Raw genomic sequence first — 23,924 nt, forward strand, 5'->3', positions numbered from 1 at the left:
CTTTTCTGAATTCAACCCAAGAATCGTGAGAAATAATAATAATGGTTGATTTTTTAAAAAAAAATGTTTTTATTGATTTTAGAGAGAGTGGAATGGAGAGGGATAGAAACATCATTCGGCTGCCTCCTCCATGCCCCCTATTAGGTATCAAGCCTGAAACCCAGGCATGTGCCCTGACCTGGAATTGAACCAGCAACCTCTTGGTTCATGAGTCGAGGTTCAACCATTGAGTCACAATAGCGTACAACAATGGTTGTTGTTTTAAGCCACTGAGTTTTGGGTTGTTTTTTTATGCAGATATTAGTAACTAAAACACAATATGAGTGAATGAACTCAGAAAATGGACTGAACACTGGGGCTCTTCAACATTAAGAGTCAAAGTGATGAGGAACAACCAACGAAGGAAACTGAAAAGGAAACACCAGAGAGAAAGATTATTCATGAGCTCAGATGAAACCATTTCAGCCAAGACTCCGAGCCAAAGGGACTTGGGTTTCACAAGAGCAGGGGTGCTGCTCCAGTGCCCTGCAGAGTGTCTGGCATATAATAGGTGGTTCGCAGATACCTTTTGTATGAATGAATGAGTGACATTTGAAACAGGAAGAGCAAGAGACTAATAGTTTTAAAACAACCTATAAAAACAGAACTACTTAATATTTTAAAATTTTTGTTTATTTTTCTATTTATCTTCCATCTTTATGTTTCTGTGTATATTCTTTATTTTTTCTCTCAAAACAAGTATTCTTCCAACCAGAAGGTTTAGAACAAATATGAGTTCATAGTCGTAGAGCAGGCCTTACACATTGCCACCTTGTCCTGGCCGGTTTGGTTCAGTGGATAGAGCATTGGCCTGTGGACTGAAGGGTCCCGAGTTCAATTCCAGTCAAGGGCACATGCCCAGGTTGCAGGCTCGATCCCCATTTGGAGGTGTGTAGGAGGCAGCCGATCAATGATTCTTACTCATCATTGACGTTTCTCTCTCTCTCTTCATCCTTTCCTCTCTGAAATCAATAAAAATATTAAAAATACACACACACATTGCCACCTAGTTAAGTCAAAGGAATTAAAGTGCCTGACCACTCTGAATAAATGTACCAGTGGGAGTTCTCTATTGGACGCAAAAGACATTCTCTTTGGCTGAATTAATCAGAAACGTTTATTGAGAGGATAACGTGTGGCTGACAGACCTGCTGGGAAGGCTTTAAAAATGGACAGGAATAGAGTGAGGCTTGAGAGCCAAAATCATGCTGTTGGACTGTGCACTGTGCACCTGCTGCCCCCAGGAGTGTGAGCTCAGACAGTCTCTCACTTCACTGGCTGGCTGCTCATGATGTCAAAATGGCATCTACCTTCTCCCTGCTTCTTTGGGTTGCTAGCTCCTAATGCTAAGAGAGCGTGGCTGTGTTTGGTTTACTGACACTAGGTCACATGCCTGTGTTTTGACTGCAGGCCTCCGAGAGTGTCTGACCTTTCGGCTTTTGTAAAGGCAGGTGTTTCTTGCTTCCCACCCAACTCCTAAAGCTGGGGATTTTCCCAGAGTGGGGAATACATTCAGATACAGGATACACTTCCCTCAGGTTTCTGCTCTTCCCAGCCCTCTTTCCCCCCAAAGAACACCTCATAAACATCTATAAGAGTAAGTCCATTATGTAGTCCCAGGTAAATTACATTTAGAATGTGAACAGAATTGTGGATTGTGGATTCATAGAACCATTGTTTATAATCTTTGAGAAATCATCAAGAATGAAGGTGAGCAAAAATAATGCTGATTTTTGAAGAGTGGCAGAGAACAAACTTCTGAATCTGTAGACATAGGAGCTTATTATAGAACATTAGTGAAATTCAGAAATATATTTTCAGACATTAAAGTCTAATAATCTTCATTCCCTTCTAGTAAAAAACAGTGGTATTTCAGGATTTCAGCGAAGCTTATGACAGGGACTCTCATGAGATCCATATAAATAGAATAAAATTGAAATTCACTTGTTGGAAGATTATTATTCTTTCAGTGTATTGTTGGCTGAACAACTTCCCCCTAAGCCTATTGATTAATGAATTGACATCAGGGTGGATAAAAGTCTATTAGGGTATGCTAGAGGGCATTGTCCTTGACCTTGTCCTATTTGATATTATCATTAATAACTCAGATAAAGACATGGTGATGATGTGCTTGACCTATTTGTGTGTTATAGCTGGAAGCCATAATTAATACTTGGAGTGATGGAATCAGGGGTCAAAAAAGAATATGATGAAATGATGAGCTGAACCTACAAGGTGAATTGCTGTGGGGCTAAGTAAAATGGTCTACTTGTTTGAAAAAAAAAAAAAAGCAGCCCAACCTAATACAGGAAAACAGGGTGGAGGAAAGTTAACTTAAAAATGATTCATTTGTAGAAAGACTAGTAATTTCTTTGGCTCAAAGAACACTAGCAAATAGGAGTGAGCACTGAGGAGGATCAATACGATGGTGAGAGGCCTGTGTACAGTGTACAGTTGCGATTTTCAACTGGTGCTGCAGGAATTTTTAAAAAAATGCAATACGTGACTATTTAGTCAGGGCCACTGACTTCTTTTCCCTTGGATTTTCAAATAAAAAAAAATGATAACAGCCAACACAACAATAGCCATTCTGTGTGAAAGAATCAAAATCACACCTAATTTTTTTGTCAGATCGGCAACCTATATATTTTTTTGGTGTGCGGCAGAATTTTAGTAATTAATATGTGCCAAGAGATGAAAAAGGTTGGAAATCGCTACTGTACAACATGAAACCATTAAAGAGGCAGGAAACTTGTTCGGGAGAATTAAAGGCACACTGGCAAGCAGAGAAAAGGTAACGTATCTATTCCAGACAGAATAAGAAACCAAGTGTGAGCTGTAACTTGAATTCAGTGCCTTGAAGAGCAATGAGCACCTTGTTACTAAAAGTAGAGGATTCATGGATCCACATTAGAAATGCTGGAGGGAAGGTTTCTAACCTGTACTCTGTGCAGGGGACTGAAATGTGTGATTTAGCTATGCTATTTCATGTAGTCCCAACTGCAACCAGGAAGTAGGTCTAAGTTCCCTCCATTGTGCAGGTGAGGAAATTCAGGCAAAGAGGTCAAATACAGTTTATTCACTTTTGACCAACGTGGGTTTGAACTGTGTGGGTCCCCTTATACACAGATTATTTCAATAAATACATACAGTGCTGTAAATGTATTTTCCTTAGACTTTTTTTTTAAAGAACAGTTTATTGATTTTTAGAGAGAGAGAAGCATCAATGTGAGAGCACAACATTGATCGTCTATCTTCTGCACACCCCCCCCCCCTCACTGGGGATTTATCCCACAACCTGGGCATGTGCCCTGACCTGGAATGGAACCAGCAACCCCTTCGTGCATGGGGCGATGCTCAACCAATTGAGCCGCACTGGCCAGGGATTCCTGAGAATTTTTAAAATAACATTTTATTTTCTCCAACTTACTTTGTTGTGAGAATACAAGATATAACACAATATATGTGTTAATCAACTGTTTATTATCAGGAAGGCTTTCTGTCAACAGTAGGCTATTAGCAGTTAAGTTTTTGGGGAGTGAAAGTGATAAGCAGAATTTTAGCTGTGCCGGGGACCGGCAGCCCTAAGCCCCATGTTGTTCAAGGTCTGCTGTACTCCACGCACACCCTTCCCAGTGGTTGCATCAGATCATTTCCTGTGTCAGCTTGGGAATCCAGGTAACTCCAAGTGTACATAGCAACGGACTGCCCAAAAGTTTCTAACTGTTATGTAAATGCATCCCATTTGGCATAATTTTTGGAAGCAGAAAAGTGACTTGTTATGCTCATTCACTTAATAATTCATTTGTTCATTCATTCATTTTTTTCCCTCCAGCAATATATGGGCTGTCTTCTCTGTACCAGGGGTTATCCTTAAACTCTAGAGATATAAATATATAGCCCTTATATTTAAAGGAGTTGAAATCCTATGGAGAACTGCAGTCTTAGATTAGATAATCTCTATGTGCCACTTAGGTTATAAGTTACTGTCCCAGATCTTCATGTGTCATGGGAGTACAACATATTTGTGTTTTAGTGAAAACAGTAGGAAAACTGGATTTGACTCACGGATTTTACTCTCTGGAAGGATTTCAAAGACGTTTTCGTTTCATATATGGAGGGGTAGTTACACAGTGTAATACTGTGATTCTGTGTTCTGAAGAGATGGGTTGTCATTCAGAACCACGTACCGAATGTGAACAGATGTAAAGGTTGTGGATGACTGAATGTGCAGGCAGCGTAAGATAGGAGAATGCCGAACCATAAGGAGAAGCCAAAGAAATGACAAGGAAACAAGCTAGCTTTCAATCAGTGCTCTGTTCTGAACTTCTCATTTTCTCTAATTGGTAGGATAAAGTCAATTAACTTCTCTTCTGTCCTTTTCCCTAATGGCTTTTCCTCATCTAATGAGGAATCATGGTCTCTTTCAGTCATTTTCAGCTGTGCTTGTTCACTATCCTGTTGGATGAGCGTTTAGGTTTTCTCTCTCTCTTTATATCATTCCTATCTTCTCTATGTTCTAGTTTTATTTAATATGGTCGCCATCCTTATTAGGCATCATAGTTTGGTATTTTAATTCACATGATTTATGATAGAAACACATCAGATCTCTAACCGTTGCTATAGTAAATGTTGGATTACCCACAAACACAGTTATGACAGCATTCCTCTATAGATAATCCTTTTTTTAATGAGAATACACTATGCTTTTATGAGCTTTAAAATTTTTAAATTATTTTTCTTACTTTAACTTAGAATTTTATTATTTAAACTTCTAGACATTTAATGGGGGACCTGGTATATGTGTTATTTGCCGAGAATAGACCAAAAAAAAAAAAGACTATCGGTAGAGGGAAATTACAGGGAGCATAACAGTAATAAAAAGAGAATTTCTTTAGAAAGAAAAGAACATATTTCACATATTAATTAGTTGGTTTTTTTTCGATAGAAGTTATCTCCATTTTTCTTAAGTTAAGAAAACGATAATCTTTTAAGAACTGTCCATGTTTCAGGGGCAGGTGAAGGAATGATGCATTAAATGTAATAAGATTGGCAATAATGATAAGTTTGGAGAATTCAGAAAAATGGTCCAGTTAAGATATTAAAGTTGTCATTTACTGAAAGTACCCAAGATCAAGATGAAAGTGATCAATAATTCCAATTACCTTTACATTATGTTTGAGTAGGCCATTAGTAATTGGAGAAAAAGAATCATCAGCAAATTTATCTCTAAGTGAGAAAATTTACATTATCATATAGCATACAAAATGGGGTGTCTGCAACCTCACCAATTTTCAGAATCAGTAATTTGATACATGCATATCCTTATAATGACCATTTAGGATTTTCTTTAATATCATTTTAATTATTGCTTGCATTTTAAGAATATTTAGTTAACATGTTTTAGTTAAATATGCATTTTTTGCTTTTGTCAAGGGATATGAAACCCACTTCAGTTTTAAATCATTCATTCATTTTTGTTACTGTGATTGTTGATTTGGTGCAAGTTATGAATCACATTAATATAAATTTAATTAGTTCTATGGTTTGTTATGAAAAACAGCAGTTTTTACTTCCAACTCTTTTAGCTAATTCTTTAGGATTTTCCTCTGAATATCTAGCAAGACTTTCTTTTATTGCCACTTTTTGATTATTTGACATCATCCATTGATTCCTACAGTGGAAAACGGGAATTTAATGGACTCTTTTTTTTCATCCGCGTTATTAACTGGTACACCTAGTATTTGCATTATGTCGATATAAATCTTGATTGTGGTTGAGGTCTATAGTATATTGTGATCACTTTACTCCTTCAGTTCAGCTTTCGTTTCCTTGAAATTAATAATAGTTTCCCATTTTTTATTTCTGTCTGTAATTCAAGGCCTCCCCAAACCAAGCCTCTGCCTGGTTCATCTCCCTTTACTGATTTCCTGGGATGCCCTCCCCTCTCTTCTGGGCTGGGGCTCTTTTTTTTCCCTCCATCTCAAGTTGTTTTATTTTGAGGGGGACCGACTTTCTAATAGCTTCTCGGGAAAGAGTATGTGGGTGATTTCTTTTTCTTTTGAGACATTGCATTTCTGAAAATATCGTTTATACTCATGTTTGATTGACATTTTGGCTAGTTATAGAATTCTTGGTTGTAAACAATTCCATTAGAATTTCATTGGCATTGCTCCATTGTCTAGTTTCTACTATTTCTGTTTAAAATACTCCTCTTTCCAGAGTTCTGAAATTTCATGATGAAGCAAGAAATAGATCAACATGCAAATTTATTTTCATTGGGTGTACCTTTTCAATTTGGAAACCCATGTCTTTCCAACCTTTTTAAAAAATATAACCATTTTATTGAGATACAATCCACAAAGCAAAATTTACTCTTTTAAAGTGTATAATTCAGTGGGTTTTAGTATTGTCACAGAGTTTTGGGACTATTATTGCTACCTAATTTTAGAAAATTTCATGATCTTAAACAGAAGTCCCATACCCATTAGCAGTCACTTCAAATTCTCTACCCTTCTAAACCTTAGCAACCACTCAGTCTATTTTATGTCTCTACAGATTTGCCTGGACATTTCATATAAATGGAACCATTAACATGTGACTTTTCTGATAAGTTTCTTTCACTTAGCATGTTTTTTAAACTTATCCATGTTATAGCATGTATCAGTACTTTATTCTTTTCCATGGTAGCTATATATATAAAAGCCTAATATGCAAAGTGTCCCCTCGGGAGTTCGACTGACTGGGAGTTTGATCGCTTGCTATGATGTGCGCTGACCACCAGGGGGTGGCGTAATGAAGGAAGGCCCCAGCCAGCAGCCAGCAGCCACTAGGGACCCTACCCGTGCGTGTATTTTGTGCACTGGGCCTCTAGTGGATGTATAACATTTGTTTATCCATTTATCAGTTGATATACATTTGGGTTGATATACATTTGGGTTGTTGATATACCTTTGGGCTGTTGCAAATAGTGCTGCTATGAACATTTAAGTACAAGCATTACACACACACACACACACACAAAATAGTAGAAGTGCTGAGTCATCAGATAACTCTCTCTAAGTTTTGAGGGACTGTCAGTCTGCTTTCTAAAGTGTATGTACCATTTTACAATCTAACCAGCAGTGTGTAGGGTTTCAGTTTTTCCATACCCTTGCCAATACTTGTTATTGTCTGTCTTTTTTATTACAGTGAGTGTTCAGTGGTTTCTCATTGTCATTTGTTTCACATTTCCTTCATGACTAATCATGTTGAACATCTTTATTGTGCGTATGTTCTTCTGTTCCAAAAAATTATCTTAAATTATTTTGTTATGATTCCCTCCCTTCATTATCTCCTTTTTCTTTAGATCTTTTATTATGTAAAAGTTGGAACTCCTGGATTGCTCTTCTCATTTTCTTGTGTTTTGTCTCTTATTTTCTAATTATATTTTGCTTTAGCTCAATGTTAAGGGGCATTTTCTCAACTTTGCTTTTCATCTATTCTATTAAAGTCTTTACATTTCACTATTATTAATTCCAAGATACCCTTTTGTTATAAAAATATTTCTATCTATCTATCTATCTATCTATCTATCTATCTATCTATCTATCTTTTAATCCTTATCTGAGGACATGTTTTTATTGATTTTAGAGAGAGGGAATGGGAGAGGGAGAGAGAGAGAAATATCTGTGAGAGGAAAACATAAGTTGATTGCCTCTCATACATGCCCTGACCCAGGAATTGAACCCATGACCCTCTGGTGCATGGGATGACACTCCAGCCAACTGAGGCACATCAGCCAGGGCTCAAAATACTCCATTTTATAATATTCTTTTCTTGTTTCAAGGTTAGAATGTCTTTCCTTAACTCACTGGAATTATTAATAGTCTTTTTGAGGCTTTTCTAACAGTATATTCCTTGTTTCAACCAAGTTATTATTTTTTTCTTTCTGTTTGCTTTGGTCTCTGTCTTTAATATTATAGGCTGTGGTTTTTTATAGCTGTGGTTCTTGGCTGTCTAGTCAGACTTGAAAGTCATATGGTAACAACCTGATTGGGAGCTTCACGTGTGTGGAGTGGCTGTTCACCATGAATTTCACCATGAAAACTGACTACGCCATTTTGTTGGGAAACTCTTGATATCAGTGTCCATCTTTCCCGCGGTGCAGTGACATCCCCATGAAGGTTCTTCTAAATCCCCACCTGGACGCAGAGGCCTAGCCCACAGTCTCTGGAAGTAGAATGGGGGGCTAGGACCCCACACAATCCTCTGTTTTAGGATGGTAATCCTTGTCCCTAACTGGTTGGGTTTCCTAATTCAGACATTCTCTGTTTTATACTTTCTGGGTTTTGGAGAGCAGTTATCTATGTAAGCAGGTTGGGAAGAGATCCAAGTATTGAATAGCGACAGAAAAGACTTTCAGCCAATATTCATACTTTAGATCTCTTCATGTAGACCTTATACTCATTCCCACATCCTGGTGCCACCAACCCCTGAGCCTTTTGCTGTTGTGCATATAGAGCCGTGTCTAGGCTTTGCCCTCTGCCAGGTTAATAATCCATGTCGTGTGTGTTTTGTGATGCTAAACTTGCTATCTCTTTTGGCACTTCTGAATTTTGGTGAGTGGGGATTAAAGAGAGTGCATGTGTTCAGTTTGCCATATTTCCCTTGGAATTTCATCCATTCTTAATACGTTTAAGGATGACAAATGCTTGAGCTTGTCATTGTGTATGCTACTGTGTGATTAGATACCTTTTCACTTTAATGGTTGTGAAGCATATAAATCTCTGCTATTTATCAATTGCCAGAATTTATCAAATGTGACAAGGCTATTGGAACTGAAGATGTTTGAATTAACTGTTGCTAGATTATGGTTCCATCAGTAAACTTTTAGGCACACGTGCAATGTCCAAAATGTGAGCATGCCTTTATTAGTGTCCTGACTTGATGGAAAATATTTATGCTTGTTATGGTCTTTTAGCTGTTTTTTTGTTGTTATAATTTGTTATGATGATTGTGGGATGTCAATACACTGTAGAAAGGCACATCATACATTTGAGAGTATTTTAAAGCCAACAAGAACATTTTTACAGTGTAAGGGTGTATATAAGGAAATAAACAATGCTGAAGTTCTGATTTTAAAACTTAAGTACTAAGAAGGTATAAATTGCTCATTTTGCAGGCTCATTGTGTTTTTTGAGTGCTGTATATGATTGGAAACCTCATTTTAAGAAAATGAACTTAGTGTTTTACATTAACATCAAACTTCAAGTGAGTAATTTGCTCCTTTCTCACTGGCAGATACAAGTCCAGGTACAAATCCCTAACAGATGCTCATGCCTCATTTCTATTTTATAATTCAGGGACAGAAAAACGAATTTGTCATGGCAGTTATTTGCTAAGTAAGAATTTTCCATCTTCTGGTTTTTCCCTTTTTTGTTGTTGAATATGTGATCTTCGTTTTAAAGCTTTGGATCTCAGTTATTGGCTTTCATTTCGACCATTATCAGGGACATTTGGAACATAAAACTGGTTCTCTTTTGTCCTCTGTATCCTTTTTTTCCCATATGTTTTTATGTGATTATAGAGGAAACAAGAGGGAGAGGGAGAGAGAGAGAGAGAGAGAGAAACATCAATGTGAGAGAGAGACATTGATTGATTGCTTCCGATACGTATCCCAACTGGGGATGGAACTTGCCAACTGGGTATATGCTCTGACCAGGAATCGAACCACTTGGTGCACAGGATGGTGCTCAATCAATTGAACCACACTGGCCAGGGCTCTTAACCTTTTTTTTTTTTTTACTTGAATAAGGAAGTTAGAATCAACAAGGAAAGGCAGAATGTTGAGTATCTTAACTAGAATTTTTGGAAATATATTGAGGAAAGATATCTAATTCTAACAAGATAGAAAGTCAACAATGCTGAGGGAAAGAGGAAGCAGAGAGATGATTAACAACAAAATATTTATTAGAAGAAAAGAAAAGACTAAGAAATTTTTTTATGTAATCAGATTTCACCTGAGTAAAAATACCATGAACTGAGTGGTATGTTGTAAAGGGTTAAAGGTCAAGATGTCACTCTCTTCTGTCATCATGCCTTTTGTGTAAGATGAATAGGAAGCTCGTCTCCCTGAGGGCAGGGGCTGGGTTTCTCATCTGGTGTTCCTCATAGTACAATTAGAGGGAGAACTCTGTAAATCTTTGCCAAATTGATATAGTTATTTCCACAGAATTGATGCCATATTCTGTGTGTGTGTGTGTGTGTGTGTGTGTGTGTGTGTGTGTGATGAGTGTAGATCACTTTTCAAGATTTCTATTAAAGCATTGTTACATATTGTGACAAAAAAATATGGGGACTATTCCCCTCCTTTAAAGAAGCACTTGCTACCTAACTACAGGAAATATGGGCACCACAGTGCTTGCAGTTGTCAGCAATCCCAGGGTCTGTCTCAGCTGCAGAGACTGATTTTTTAAAAAATATTTTTTTATTGATCTCAGAGAGGAAGGGAGAGGGAAAGAGAGATAGAAACATAAATGATAGAGAATCATTGATTGGCTGCCTCCTGCAGGCCCCACACTGAGGACCAAGCATGCAACGAACCATGACCTCCTGGTTTATAGGTCGATGATCAACCACTGAGCCACGCTGGCAGGGCCAGAGACTGATTTTGAATGAGGTCAAGCCTTTCCTCAAGTGTCCTGTATCTGGTGACTGTGTGAGGTAGGGGTACAAAGGCCAGCTCATGTCTGCCCAAGCAAGGTGGCACGGCGTTACTGGCCTGCTTGCAGTTGGACTTTCTTTGTTCAATCCTGCTTCCTTCTCCTTCCTTTCATCTAATAAACATATTGTATCCTTCTACATAATCAGCATATTGTACCCCAGACTCCATCTGGAGAGCCCACCTGATGACACGCTGTCATGAAGATTAATTTAAAAATACAGTCTCACCCTTTAATTTAACAAGGACTTGCTTTGTTTCAGGGAAGGTACTGTTAGAATATGGGGTTCTGGCCTAAGTGTCCAAGTATACCAGATATTATACTAGAAAAAAATAGTTGAGTTCAGAGTGGAAAAGAAATAATATGGTTTAGCAAGAATTTCTAAAAAAGTTAACTTTGATTAGCAGTAATTGAATTCATAAAATTGTAGCATCCTTTTGAAGTTATTAAATTCTTGACAAAATGTCCTATTAAAATTTAATGAAAATATATTCATATATGTCATCTAATATTCTTACTATATATTATTAGTGAAAAAGATGAGTATGATTTGCTTACTATAGAAAACTATTATTATTCCCTAATATTCAGATCCCAACATCTGCAGGAAGATTGACTGATAGATCCCAATCCTGATTGATATATCCCCCAAAATGTATTACCCAGGCACCCAAGAGAAAGCCACTGTTACCATGTGTTATCTTCCTTTATGACTCAAACTCACATGCATGTTATATGTTTGTTTATATGTGTATTTACATGTATGCTATATTCACATACTACATATGCTGTTTTCTTAACGTTTTATACTAACAGAAGTTAATGCTACCATTATTTCAAATCAATAAATGTAGTTATGTATCAGTAATTAGCCACATTTTAAAATGCATGCACCTTTTGTATTAATATAAAAATCCCATGCTTTGATATCATTTTAAATCTTTGATAAATTTAAAAATTTTAATAAAACAAATTCAAATAATGCTGATTTTAAAAGATTTTATTAGATACTCAATTCTGGCTTTTAACATGAAAATCCACATGTTTGATAAATGCAGACACTGAGTCAGCTTGCATCCCACAAGCTTTTCTATCATAGTGTCAAGAGTCAGGCATCTATGTGGTCACTTTCCATGTCAAGTATGGTTTCTGCTACGTTGTTCCTAATAAAAATTATTACAACCAGCTTCATATATTGATTATGATAATTACATGCCAGATCTACTAATTTATTTTTAAGTAAATATTCAGATATTTTGCCCCAAATTCTCCAGTGAAAAACAATTTTATAATTATTTCAAATCTGAGCACCAGTAACTTCTAAATTTTTCTAAGACTGACTTTCAAATGGTATTTTCAACCACAGCATCAGAAAAGCACTACCCGAATTCATCCTCGACAGACTTGGTGAAATTTTATTCTTTCTCTTGAAAACTTTTTCAGTAACCTTTTAATGGCAAATTGCACTAATTTAAAAAACATGAAAAGATATTTTTAGCTCTGATTCACTAAATACATAACTAGATTTTGGCATAGAAGCTTAAAACATATCACGAGGAGCAATAATGTTGGTCTTTGCTTCTTGAAGTTTCTGGATTCATATTCAGAACATCAGTTCTATATGCCAAATATGTCAAGTCCCTGCAAAAGTTATTATCTTGGCAAGTTTGCAAATATCTAATGATTGAGGACAAAAATAAAAGAGTTCTTTTTTCCAAGGTATTTTAAATTTTCTACTCATGCCTAGCAAGTAGTTAAGCACATTTTCTTCCTCCACGATTTCAGCAAAGCTGGTAGCAAAAGGGACGAAAAAGAGTGATGATTTGATTTCTGATAAATTTTTTTATGACAGAGAAATCAGTAATTTGACATTTGGTGATAGATCCTGAAAAAGAAATACTTTGGAATTTTTACTCCGTTTTAACTTTCGGCAACACTCAATAAAAACATCATGAGTTTTGTTTTATTGCCATCTGATCTGAGGTCTTTTTATTCTTTATTATTAAAAGAGCTACTTGAAACAAAACTTTTAACAATATTTGTGGATTCTTAACATGTTTCACTGCTCCTCAATTTCTTGCGCTTCAGAGCATCACACTCTGTAGGTAAAAACTTGCATTAAAAAATAATGTTGGTGTAATCCTTGTATTCATTGAGTTTGAGAAACATAAATTACTTTTGCCTTGTTATGTACTATATTGAAATAATGGCAAAATATTTTTTAAAGCAGAGAACTTGCATAAATATGCTTCTTCTTCATGTGCATCACAAGGATAATGGTATAAATGGTCTTTTTAAACAAGTACAACAAGCAGACATTTTATATATTTCACTGTTTTGCCAGGACTTTTCTGAAAACTTTGTCATTTTATGCTCTGTGAACTCCCAAAAGCCAGAGAGATTTACATGAGCTCTGCATTTGCAATATAAATTTATTTTTCAAACTGTTGTTCCAATTAAAGAGTTCTTTATCCCATTTTGGAGTCTGTGGTCTACACCCTGATCCCATAAATAATCAGATATTCATAACCAAGCTAAAAAATTAAAGTATTTAGCATTGTAAAATATTAATAACATTACTTCTAATACATCCCTCTGTATTTCCTTGGGGGGACAAAAACCTCCTAAAATTATTACTACTAGGTCCAGTGATATGAACACAAGTTATAAATGTTTCATTTTAGGTAAGAAGAGGAAGAGTGATATTCTCATTTATTTGATTATCATTCTTATTTCTCTTAGAGTCACCAATAAGCACCTAAATATTATATGCTTTTTATGTATTTTCATATATTTTTTTAAACTTTTTAAAAATATATTTTATTGATTTTTTACAGAGAGGAAGGGAGAGGGATAGAGAGTCAGAAACATCGATGAGAGAGAAACATCGATCAGCTGCCTCCTGCACACCTCCTACGGGGGTGTGCCTGCAACCCAGGTACATGCCCCCGACCGGAATCGAACCTGGGACCTTTCAGTCCACAGGCCGACGCTCTGTCCACTGAGCCAAACCAGTCAGGGCTATTTTCATATATTTTATAATACTTCATTATAAGGGTTTGGAAAGAAATTGATTTTCAGTTTGTATGCCAAAAAAAGATGGGTGACAAATTAGCAAACTATAATTGTTTACTTCTTTTGTTATGATCAGGTTCCAGAATTACTATTTTCAAAATTAGAAAAACATGTACCTGAACCTCATTATAGTATAATTCATAAAGTTCTAAGCCTGAACCTCATTATAGTATAATTCATAAAGTTCTAAGCCACGCATCTGGTATGATTGGTCCCTAACTGGGTCCTACTCTTACCCTTTAGAAGCAAGATGATAAAAAAGGCTCCTCTATTCTACTTTCTTTTTAAAAAAAAATATATTTTGTTGATTTTTTACAGAAAGGAAGGGAGAGGGACAGAGAGTTAGAAACATCAATGAGAGAGAAACATCAATCAGCTGCATCCTGCACACCTCCTACTGGGGATGTGCCTGCAACCAAGGTACATGCCCTTGACCGGAATCGAACCTGGGACTTTTCAGTCCACAGGCCTACCCTCTATCCACTGAGCCAAACCGGTTAGGGCTATTCTACTTTCTGTTCAGCAAAAGTTATTCCAGAATGGCCACATTTGATTTCTCTATCTTCCTTTCCCCTCATTATTGCTCCTCTTTCTCCTCTCTTCCACGTTAGTTCTCTGCTTCTAAGTTATTTTGCTCATGTTGTTTGTACCCTATAATTTTGGATCTTCCATATTTCTAATAGGGCAATTCCAGAAGGTATTTTTGGAGTTAAAGTTTTCCTGTGAACTATTCCAGTTCTTTTATTTTTTTTCCCCATCACATGCTTTGACTCCAAAAATTTTTACATGGCTCACTTTATAACCCTCCTCCTGCCCCCAAATTCTTGAGGATGCTGGCTGATCAGAGCATTCCATTCTTTATACCCATTGGCCTCTTATTTTTCCTTTCAACATTCCACCTGGCTTCAAAATAGCATGAACATCTTTTTAAAGCGGCTATTTGACTCTTAAAATTTATTATATGGTTAGGCTTGCGAATGGTTTGCCAGAGGGCATAGAAACCATAGTGGCTGGCTCTTTCCTCCACTGTTTCACGAGAGCACTTTTTACCCATTCTTTTCAATGCAGGAATAGCGTCTGGTTTTGAAGAACTACAGCGTTCTAATTCTTGAGATCTTCCTAAAATTCTTAACACTTTCTAAATCTATACTTTGCATTTAATGTTATAAAGGAACATCATTTATATCTCCTAGAAGTTTGATAAAGTAAATAACTTATATAGATATAGATATGTGTTAAGTTTATGAATTAGCCCCTGTGATATTGAAATGCTTCAGACACTTGAACTAGTGGAGCGTGAATGTCTGCATTGTTTTGATCAGAGAAGAATGGCTCACAACAGTCCTACTGCCACAGTACAACTATACAATCTGTCTACCCCGATGCCGTTGCCAGGAGCCAAATAGTAAGGCTTTCTGTTTTAATGGAAAAGGTCTTTCAGGTGGCTGGTTTTGCATGATGGACATGTGGTTGGAAATGCTTTCTGTCCAGTCACCAGCCCCAGGCTGCCCATGCAGTTTGGATTCAGAATTGACATCTGAAACCAATTAGGCAGAATTATGGGAGAGCTAAGTCACATATAGGTTTATTGTGACCCAAAAGAAGGAGGATATATTATACTTAAATAATAATAATTTAAATAGGGATAAAACACAGGACTGTGATTGCCATGGCAGGAGTTTTGTGTATGTTAAGCACCCTTGCCCTCCCCAGGGAATATGTGTGTGGTTTACTGGTAGAATGTCAAACATTTCCTAAGTGGTTTAACACCAGATAAAAATAAAACAACTCAGAAAAAGGCTTTGTAATATATAAAGTAAATCTGCTCAGGAATGGTGGAATATGTGAGAATATTCCATTGGAGAACATATTTTTTGGGTGATGATGGCATAAATTGGAAGACCTTATTCTCTCTATTGTCATACCATGTCCTATGAGCATCATGAGGCACAGCAATCCAGTTGTCATTAGAATTTCTACTTCAGAAGGAAGAGATAGCATTTTTGTACTTGTTCATGAATGTCTTATTTTTTGTCTTTAAAGGTAAGGGATTTCAATGCATTAGCATAAAGCCTAAATAACACTTGATAGAATACGGCAAAGTTTTATTTTTGTAACCACTGTTGTAAAAACAGACCCGTTTGATACATAGTGGGTGCAAACTTCCTCTCTAAAGCATCTTGATTGGCTTTGATTTTGTCTTAAAGGAAAGTTGATTAATGTTTCTTTTCATCTTTTTCTCACTAATGAATGATGCTCACATGTTGGATCTCATAGCGTTAAGTTTCATCAATTATAATTTGGGAATGAAATAGATGAGTACTACAAAGCTTAATGTAAAAGAATGCGATTTCAAAATCAATTTAAACCTGTGGACTTCATATGAGAGCAGTTTGGAACTAACTGCTCAGTAATTTGATGTATTAATTCTTACAACAGTATAAGCTGATTAAAACGAAGATTATAGCTAGAGGAAAATGGCATTGATTACTGTAGAAGAAAGGAGGGCTCAACTTCTATAAGTTTTCTTCAGTTGCCTCTGGCAGCAACTATTCCCCAGTGCATTACATGACTTTAATGAGCTTTAGGTGAAATAGATTAAATGCTAAAACGATAGTGAGTTCTACCAAAGTTCATAACTACCCTTCAAGTATGATTCTATTTAGAATGCGTGTGGCATGTTACAAACCTAGGACTACGATAATGAAGGTGACATTAGCCAGTAACAGTAGACATCACATTTGCTATACATGTTTCCATGGTCACTGCTGTTGTTGTCATTAATTTTGGGGCCATATACAGTACCACTGAAGAGTGGCAATAATTGCTCTTGTCTTTTAGAAATTTGCAAATTTCTTGATTTTTTTTTTTACCAGTCAGAGCACTATTTAAAGGTTCATTATAATAGGGTTACTTACCTGAAGAAGATAGGAGTGTCTACAATCAAACTGGGATGAGGACTAGGGAACTTCTTAAACAAAAAAATGAGTTGAAAAGAGGGCTCTAGATTCTTATGCTTCCAATTTGCACATGTTATCAACTAGTTCTTAACATTTCCCATATTTTTTAATCACATGGTTCCACTTAATTTTTGTTTTGTTTTGTAAAAATAAGTTTTCATTTATTTCAAAATAAAAGTATAACTGAACCTTGGTATTTAAACATAACATAAGCCTATCCTTTAAGAAAGAAGTTCAGAATTAATTTTATTTTCTGGACTCTTTCCATAGTCTTACTGTTGTAAAGCAGTTATTTTTTTTAATGTTATAAAAATTATACCACACTTGAATATATTGACTCGTGCTGGCAAAATGGAAAACTAAATGGCACAGAAGTAAAGGATGTGAGGCTATGTTAAACATAACTTCAAAGTGAGGGTTTCTGGTGGTTATCCTCAGGAGGATTTTTTTTTTTTAGCATAGATTCTAAAAATAGAGCTGTGCTATTTTCAATGTCATATTTTGGCAATGCTTCTGAAGAATCTCAATATTAGCTGACAAATATTGTGGACACCGTGCTTCACATTAAAGGAGAATGGAAACAAGTGCATGTTTTGGGGAAGGGGCTTCATGTGGATTGCTGCTTAATGAGACAGTGGAGAATTATAACCCCACCATTCTTTTTGACATTGTTTCTGTAAATGCTGACTGTGACATATGTCACTTGTAGATAAACAGCATCTATAATAATAAAAGCATAATATGCTAATTAGACCGACAGCCAAACTATCTTCCAGACGTCCTTCTGGACGACCTTCAGGATGAAACCGGGGCTGCAAGGGTTGAGGCAAGCTGTCACAGCTGAGAGGGCCGAGTCCCTTGCACGAATTTCGTGCATCGAGCCTCTAGTGTTTGTATAAGAATCCTAGGAACTAACTTCAGAAGGTGCAGACTCCGATCTTCAGTCATCCCAGTTCCAGGAGATCTGCTGACCTTCAAACATAGAATCAGGATGAGGTAGAAACAGGATAAAAAAAGACTGAGATAAGCACATCAGACCATCATTTGACCAGTTTTAAATATTGGAAAGGACTGTGCTGGCCTGCCCAGAGAGGACTTTTCAACCGCCTCCCCTTGATTCTTTGTTTTACTTTCCCTCTCCCTCCCTATAAAAACCTCTGCCCGCACTGTGATGGGGAGCTGGGCTTTGTGACAAGAGTCCCCCATCTTCTCAAGTGTTTGGCAGTTGAACAAACCCCTTTCTTTTGCATCTGCCTCTCGATTTTGGGTTTTGTGGCAGCAGACAGCCGAACTTGGATTCCGATTACACTAACGCAAAAGCATAACTTCTTTGAGGATCTTGGTATCTCTTGAATAGTGGGTTTGATCCTATGAAAGATCAACCATTGGAAAACCTCACTGCATGGATACTACAAGCACCTACTGAATGGCTAAACCTACTTAACAATTGACATAACTGTTTCTGCCCTGGAAAACGTATGGGTAAATTTCAACCCCAAGGTCTTGTGTGAGTTTGTGGTCTTCAGAGAGCCTTTTTACTGGTGGCTTTCAGTGGAGGGATGTTGCTTCTTTCCCCTGTCCAAAGTGAATTTCAGAAAGGGTAAGAGATGGAGAGTGGGAAAACATGAAGAAATGAATGTTCTAGTCCAGCTTGTTCCTCATCTTTGTCTTTGGCTGGCCTCTCTTTCCCAATGCTCTTTTAGAGGGCTGTTCTCCACTCAGTCATTATATTCATAATTTATCATTGGAATGTTCTTTCATGTCCTTTCTTTTAAGTCTCATGGCTGTGTACTATCCGTCATGTGGCTCTTGGCTCTCAGCTCCACAGATGATTGAAATTAACTGAGACTACTGTGTGAAAGTGCTTGTGAGTAAAAAGTCTGTTCGATTTTCTGTGGTCTTTCTGTATCCTGCCTTTTTTACAAAAGGAGATTTCTCTCCTGTCATCTGTATTGATCCAGCCACAGAGTTATCAGATCAATATGGGGAAACCCAAATTATAAATGCGGCAAACTTCTTCACAGAGAATATTTCTGTTCAGGCCATTAGGATTGCAGCTATGTTCCTCAAATTGCTTCCCCTAGAATCACTCCTGCACATATGTAAATAACCAAATAATTACTATCTGATGGGTCATCAACAACAAGGAAAGAGGAGCCTGATTTTGAAATAAGGATACACTGGTGTGGGGTTTGAGCCTTTGCAGCCCCTTTCTGCTCTCAGTCTGCCTTCCACGTCATTTGTAAGCCTAGCCATACTTGATGGCTTCATTTGAAACCACCCACTTCATGGGAGATTGATGAGGTGTTCTCAGGCATTCAGGTAAACTCCTGTCAGACACGAGCACTTCTAAACACATTGCCCTGAAGAACAGCAGCAGTGATGGAGTGAATAGGATTGGAGGTGTGGGAAGGTGAGGTGCGACATAATGCAGTGAGGGAAAGAGGAAATGTTAGCCAAGAGCCAAGATAGAGATTGAAGGGCAAAGAGTGATTGTGTGTGATCTGCAGCCACCAGGCTGCTAGTCTAACGGTGCCCCTTTTATTATTAAAACAAGAAATAGCCAGAGAACAAGCCAGATAGAACTGAGATGATTCACACATCATCAGAGGATAGTGATTCTACACAGGATGACTTTAAAAAAAAATGGAATGACAAGGTACCTTCTAGCATTATTGTTTAGTTCTGTTTATGGACCAGAGCAAATGATAAGGGGTACATAATCCATTTGTATTAAAAAGAGATGTTAAAAAGAAGGAAATGTTATAAAAATTTGTAATTTTGGCACATTTAATGCAGTTTCAAATGTAGTGCTGTGTATTTAAAAAGAGAGAAAAAAGAAACAGCTGTTAATGCAGGTAGAACAGAAATGTGCTAGGGTGTAAAATGGGACCTTGTACTACCTCGTCTCTTCCTCCATCTGAGATTCTCTGAATTCTTACACCTAATCACACGGAGCAATTGGAGGTTAATAGTGTATTTGGAGATGTAGCTTCAGTGGTTGTGTACAGAGAGCAGTGGAGTGTGAGTGAGAATGGCTGGGCATGCAGACAGGAAAACATAAAGGATGAAATGCTACACCTAGGAGCTCCAGTTTCCTGGCTGTATTTATCATTTGATTTTTAATTGCAATCCTTCCAAATATCCCTTCCTGCTCCAAACACACCGCAGAAAATCATCATTATCATCATCATCATCATCATTATCATCAATAGCATCTACCAGGCATTGGGCAGTGTTCTAAAAACATTCTGAATATTTACTCATTAATTTTCATAGTATCCATTTCATTAGCTGTATTAGGGTTATCCTCATTAGATAAAAATACTGATATACAGAGCTGATATAATGTGCCCCAGGTTACACAGCTAAGGACAGCCATGTGTGTATGCTTGTGATGTGTATGCACACACACACATTTTCATGCCATACATTTAAGTAAATATGAATTAAAACATTTTAAAAGTTTGGAAAAGTCTTTATTAAATTTCCCAAGATCTCATTTCTGAAGAAGCCTCCTTCCTGCAATTGATGCTAATGCCACTGGGCATTGGCTCAGAAGGACATCACCTGTGCCTTGAGCATCAGGAATCCCCCTGCCCCAATTTCTGATAGGCTTCTTTCTTTATAGTTTTATTTTTTTAAATATGTTTTTATTGTTTTCAGAGAGGAAGGGAGAGGGAGAGAGAAACATCAATGATGAGAGAGAATCAGGATCAGCTACCTCCTGCATGACTCCCACTGGGGATCGAGCCATAACTTAGACTTGAGGGAATCAAACCATAACCTCCTGGTTCATAGGTCGATGCTCAACCACTGAGCGATGCGGGCCAGGCAGTCTCCTCCTTCTCTTCCTCCTCCTCCTCCTCCTCCTCCTCCTCTTCTTCTTCTTCTTCTAATCATATTTTGTTTTATATTGTCATGTCATGCTGTTTAATGTATTAATGTTTACTAAATTGTCCTTTAATTCTATTTATCTAATATTTATGTTTATATGCTGATTTTTTATTGATAAGTACTGACATAACTAACATGAATATAAATAATATAAATATATAGTAGGAAATGTTTCTTTAATTTCTGTTGTTATTCTTAGTTTGTATCTTGAAAACAATGTGAATATTATTTTCTTTTTTTTGTAAACTGAATTTTTATATTTTTAATAATTTTAGCATGTCATATATATATAATAATTGATATGATTGGATGTACTTTCTATTTACTATGTTATGTGTGAGAAGCGATAAGTTAGATATAGTTCTTTTTCTTGGGGATCTTATTATATAATGACCACTCTCATACATAATAACCTTATTTTTGTATATCCTGTTATAGGTGAAAGTACTTTCTTATGTACTATTTATTTGTTCTTCCAAACTCTTTCAATGGAGATGTTATTCCTATTTTAAAGGACAGAGAAATTAATTATATGGAGTTACAAAGTGGCAGTTTGGAGTAGAGCATTCCTTCCTCAGTTTGTTAACTACATGATATAAAACCTTTATATCATCAGGAAAAAAAATCCATGGAACCCATCATAATTATATTTTAGGGTCATTTTAATGAGCTACCCTGTCTGTAAAACTATTTCCACCTGTATATACTCAGTTCTTCTCTGTGTCTGACATTTTCCCTGGAGCAGAGATACAGTAATTCCCAAATTAAACACAGTTTCTGTCATCATGGAATTTGCCTTTGATTTAGAAGTTAAACACAGCGTGGTCCAAAATAAAGGCAATACTGTCTCAGATCATATCTAAGAGTGTTTCTTCTGTCCCATTTTCTTTCCCTTTGCCCTCAATTGGCCACTTTATGTGTCCTTAGTGACTGTGTAGTGCCTGGGACATAACATGGGCTCAAGGAGCGCGTGGTGAGTAGTGAATGAATGCAAAATTCTGCTCTCTAGCTTCATCAATCACCACCTGCCATGGAATCAAAACTCAGTAAAGGAATCTGAACAGTTGTCACCATGGCTACAGCAAGGTTCTTGAATATATCATAAAACTCATGATTTCTCAATAATTGACTCCTGAAAATGGAACTCAAAGACTCATGTTTAGTGGCTTTTACAGAATGACTAAATTTTATAAATTTTATGCTATCTTTCAATAAGATGAGAAAAATTTGAATAGCAACTTTACATGTTTTTTCAAAACTTTTTGTAGTGCTTAAATAGAAAAAGTATTAAGAAAAATATATATAATTCCAGGCAAATCAAGCTTGGTTATTTAAAAGAATAATAGCATGTTTCTAGGGATTTTTTTGTTCTACTTGGGTATATATTTTTGTTTTAATTTATAACTTTGAAAGTATTTCTATTTTATTAGGTATATATTTTTTGAAATATGTTCAGGAGTTTTAGAAACCTGAAAGTTATTTTTTATTGAATATATCTAAGAGAAATTTGAACAAATCCAAAGTAATTTTACTTTGTCTAATTGTAGTCTTTTCATTTCACACAAAGTAATCATAGCCTACATTTGCATTTGAAAAATACAAGATAATTGAGAGTGTAAATGGATTGGTTATTTGTGTGTTATAGTTCAGTTTTTTTAAGTTAAAGTATTTAGTTTTAGTTTTTGGATTTTTTTTTCTTAGTTGAAAGATTTATATTCAATGAGGAGGGAATGAGGCACTTTACAAATTATGGACATGAATTTTTTCTAATGCACAGATATATTTAACATAATACAGAGCCTAGAGGTAAAGGTAATGATTGAATTTGCTTAAAAATGGGGATTGGAGGAGCACAGGGCTGTGTAAACTAAAATATCCACCCACTTGTCTTATATTTGCTTTTTCAGAAGGTAATGGTGACTTTGAAGTAGAAAAATATTGATTCATCATGTTATAGCCAGAGGGATGTTAATACATTTTCCCTTTTTTCTTCCAGCACACTGATTTATGTCAGTACATGGACAAGCACCCTGGGGGGCTGCATCCAGATAATGTGAAGGTAGGAAAAGATCTTTTTAAGCTAAGTATTAGCATTCTTCATGTGCATTCTTTTGAGCCAAAGTCTGATGTCTCTACCATAACTTTTCCTTTTTAAAAAACTTTTATGTAAAGAGAATATCAAAGTGAACCACAGCCATTGTTTGTAGTTGGAAACCTTGCTTCAACATTACATATTTTCACTGGAGTATTATTGTTTAGATCTTATCATATGTTTTTCTTTATGAAGAAACATTTGCCAGGAATGAGTGAGATCCACTGGAATCCTATGGTAGCACTGTTTTTAGTAGAGGGGAAGCTCAGGTAGCTCTACCTGGAACCCCATACTGAAGTACCAGTTATTTAGCATCAATATGAAGTATTATTATGACTCCAAACAGTGTTATGGTGAGTTCACAGAGCATACTTTTCATTTGTATGTACAAACAGATATAAGTGGTTCTATTCCTACTGCTGTCTTTCATTTCTTTTACTACAGATTGGATTGCTATGTGTCAAAAGAACTACATTTTTATGATTTTATCTCACAATTAAGAAATTGTCCCCAAATTGCAAGCTTAAAACAGAACAGTCTTTTTGGCATATGTTAGGGAGTTAGAAGATAGCAAGTTATACTAGTAGCTGAACATTTAACGATGTGCTCAGGTTTTGTAATTCAGATGACTACATTTCATGATCCTGAGAATTGACTGAGTACTATGGATGTATCTGAAGTGAATTGTCTCAATTTCTTCCCAGGCATTGCCTATACCACTCTTCAGAACGTGGTGTGTGTGTGTGTGTGTGTGTGTGTGTGTGTGTATGCACACGTGTGTGTGCACGCGCACACACACGTGTTTTTCCCTTTGCTTGTAGAGGTATAGATGTGGGTATGAGTTTTGTGTATTTATTTTTTGCTTTATAAAAATAATACATATATTATTTTGTTATTTTTAATTTAAAATATATCATGCATGTTTTTTAAAATCGGTACATGATATAATTCAGTTTTTCTAATAACTGCATATTAGTCCATAGTATCAGCACTTTCCAACTGTTTCTTCTAAAGAGATCTTTGGTTTCCATAATGTTAATGTTATGAGTGATTTTAGAGTAAATGTTAGTATAAACCTTTAAACTCTTATTTCTTTTGATATCTAACTGATGGGTTCTCTTTACTAAATAAGAGATATGATTTCACTTTTAATGAATT

The 23,924-nt window shown here is 36.3% G+C and overlaps 1 protein-coding gene across 1 annotated transcript in view; it reads left to right on the forward strand.

The window, feature by feature from the left end:
• CDK14 (cyclin dependent kinase 14) overlaps positions 1-23,924 on the forward strand; it is a 513,373-nt gene that overhangs the window by 221,089 nt on the left and 268,360 nt on the right. Inside the window, exon 7 of the mRNA XM_006084938.3 lies at positions 22,671-22,733. Coding sequence (XP_006085000.1) covers positions 22,671-22,733 — 63 coding nt within the window. The remainder of the gene's footprint in view (positions 1-22,670; positions 22,734-23,924) is intronic.

Source organism: Myotis lucifugus, unplaced genomic scaffold, assembly GCF_000147115.1.
Source record: "Myotis lucifugus unplaced genomic scaffold, Myoluc2.0 scaffold_15, whole genome shotgun sequence".
In the NCBI taxonomy this organism is placed as follows: Eukaryota; Metazoa; Chordata; class Mammalia; order Chiroptera; family Vespertilionidae; genus Myotis; species Myotis lucifugus.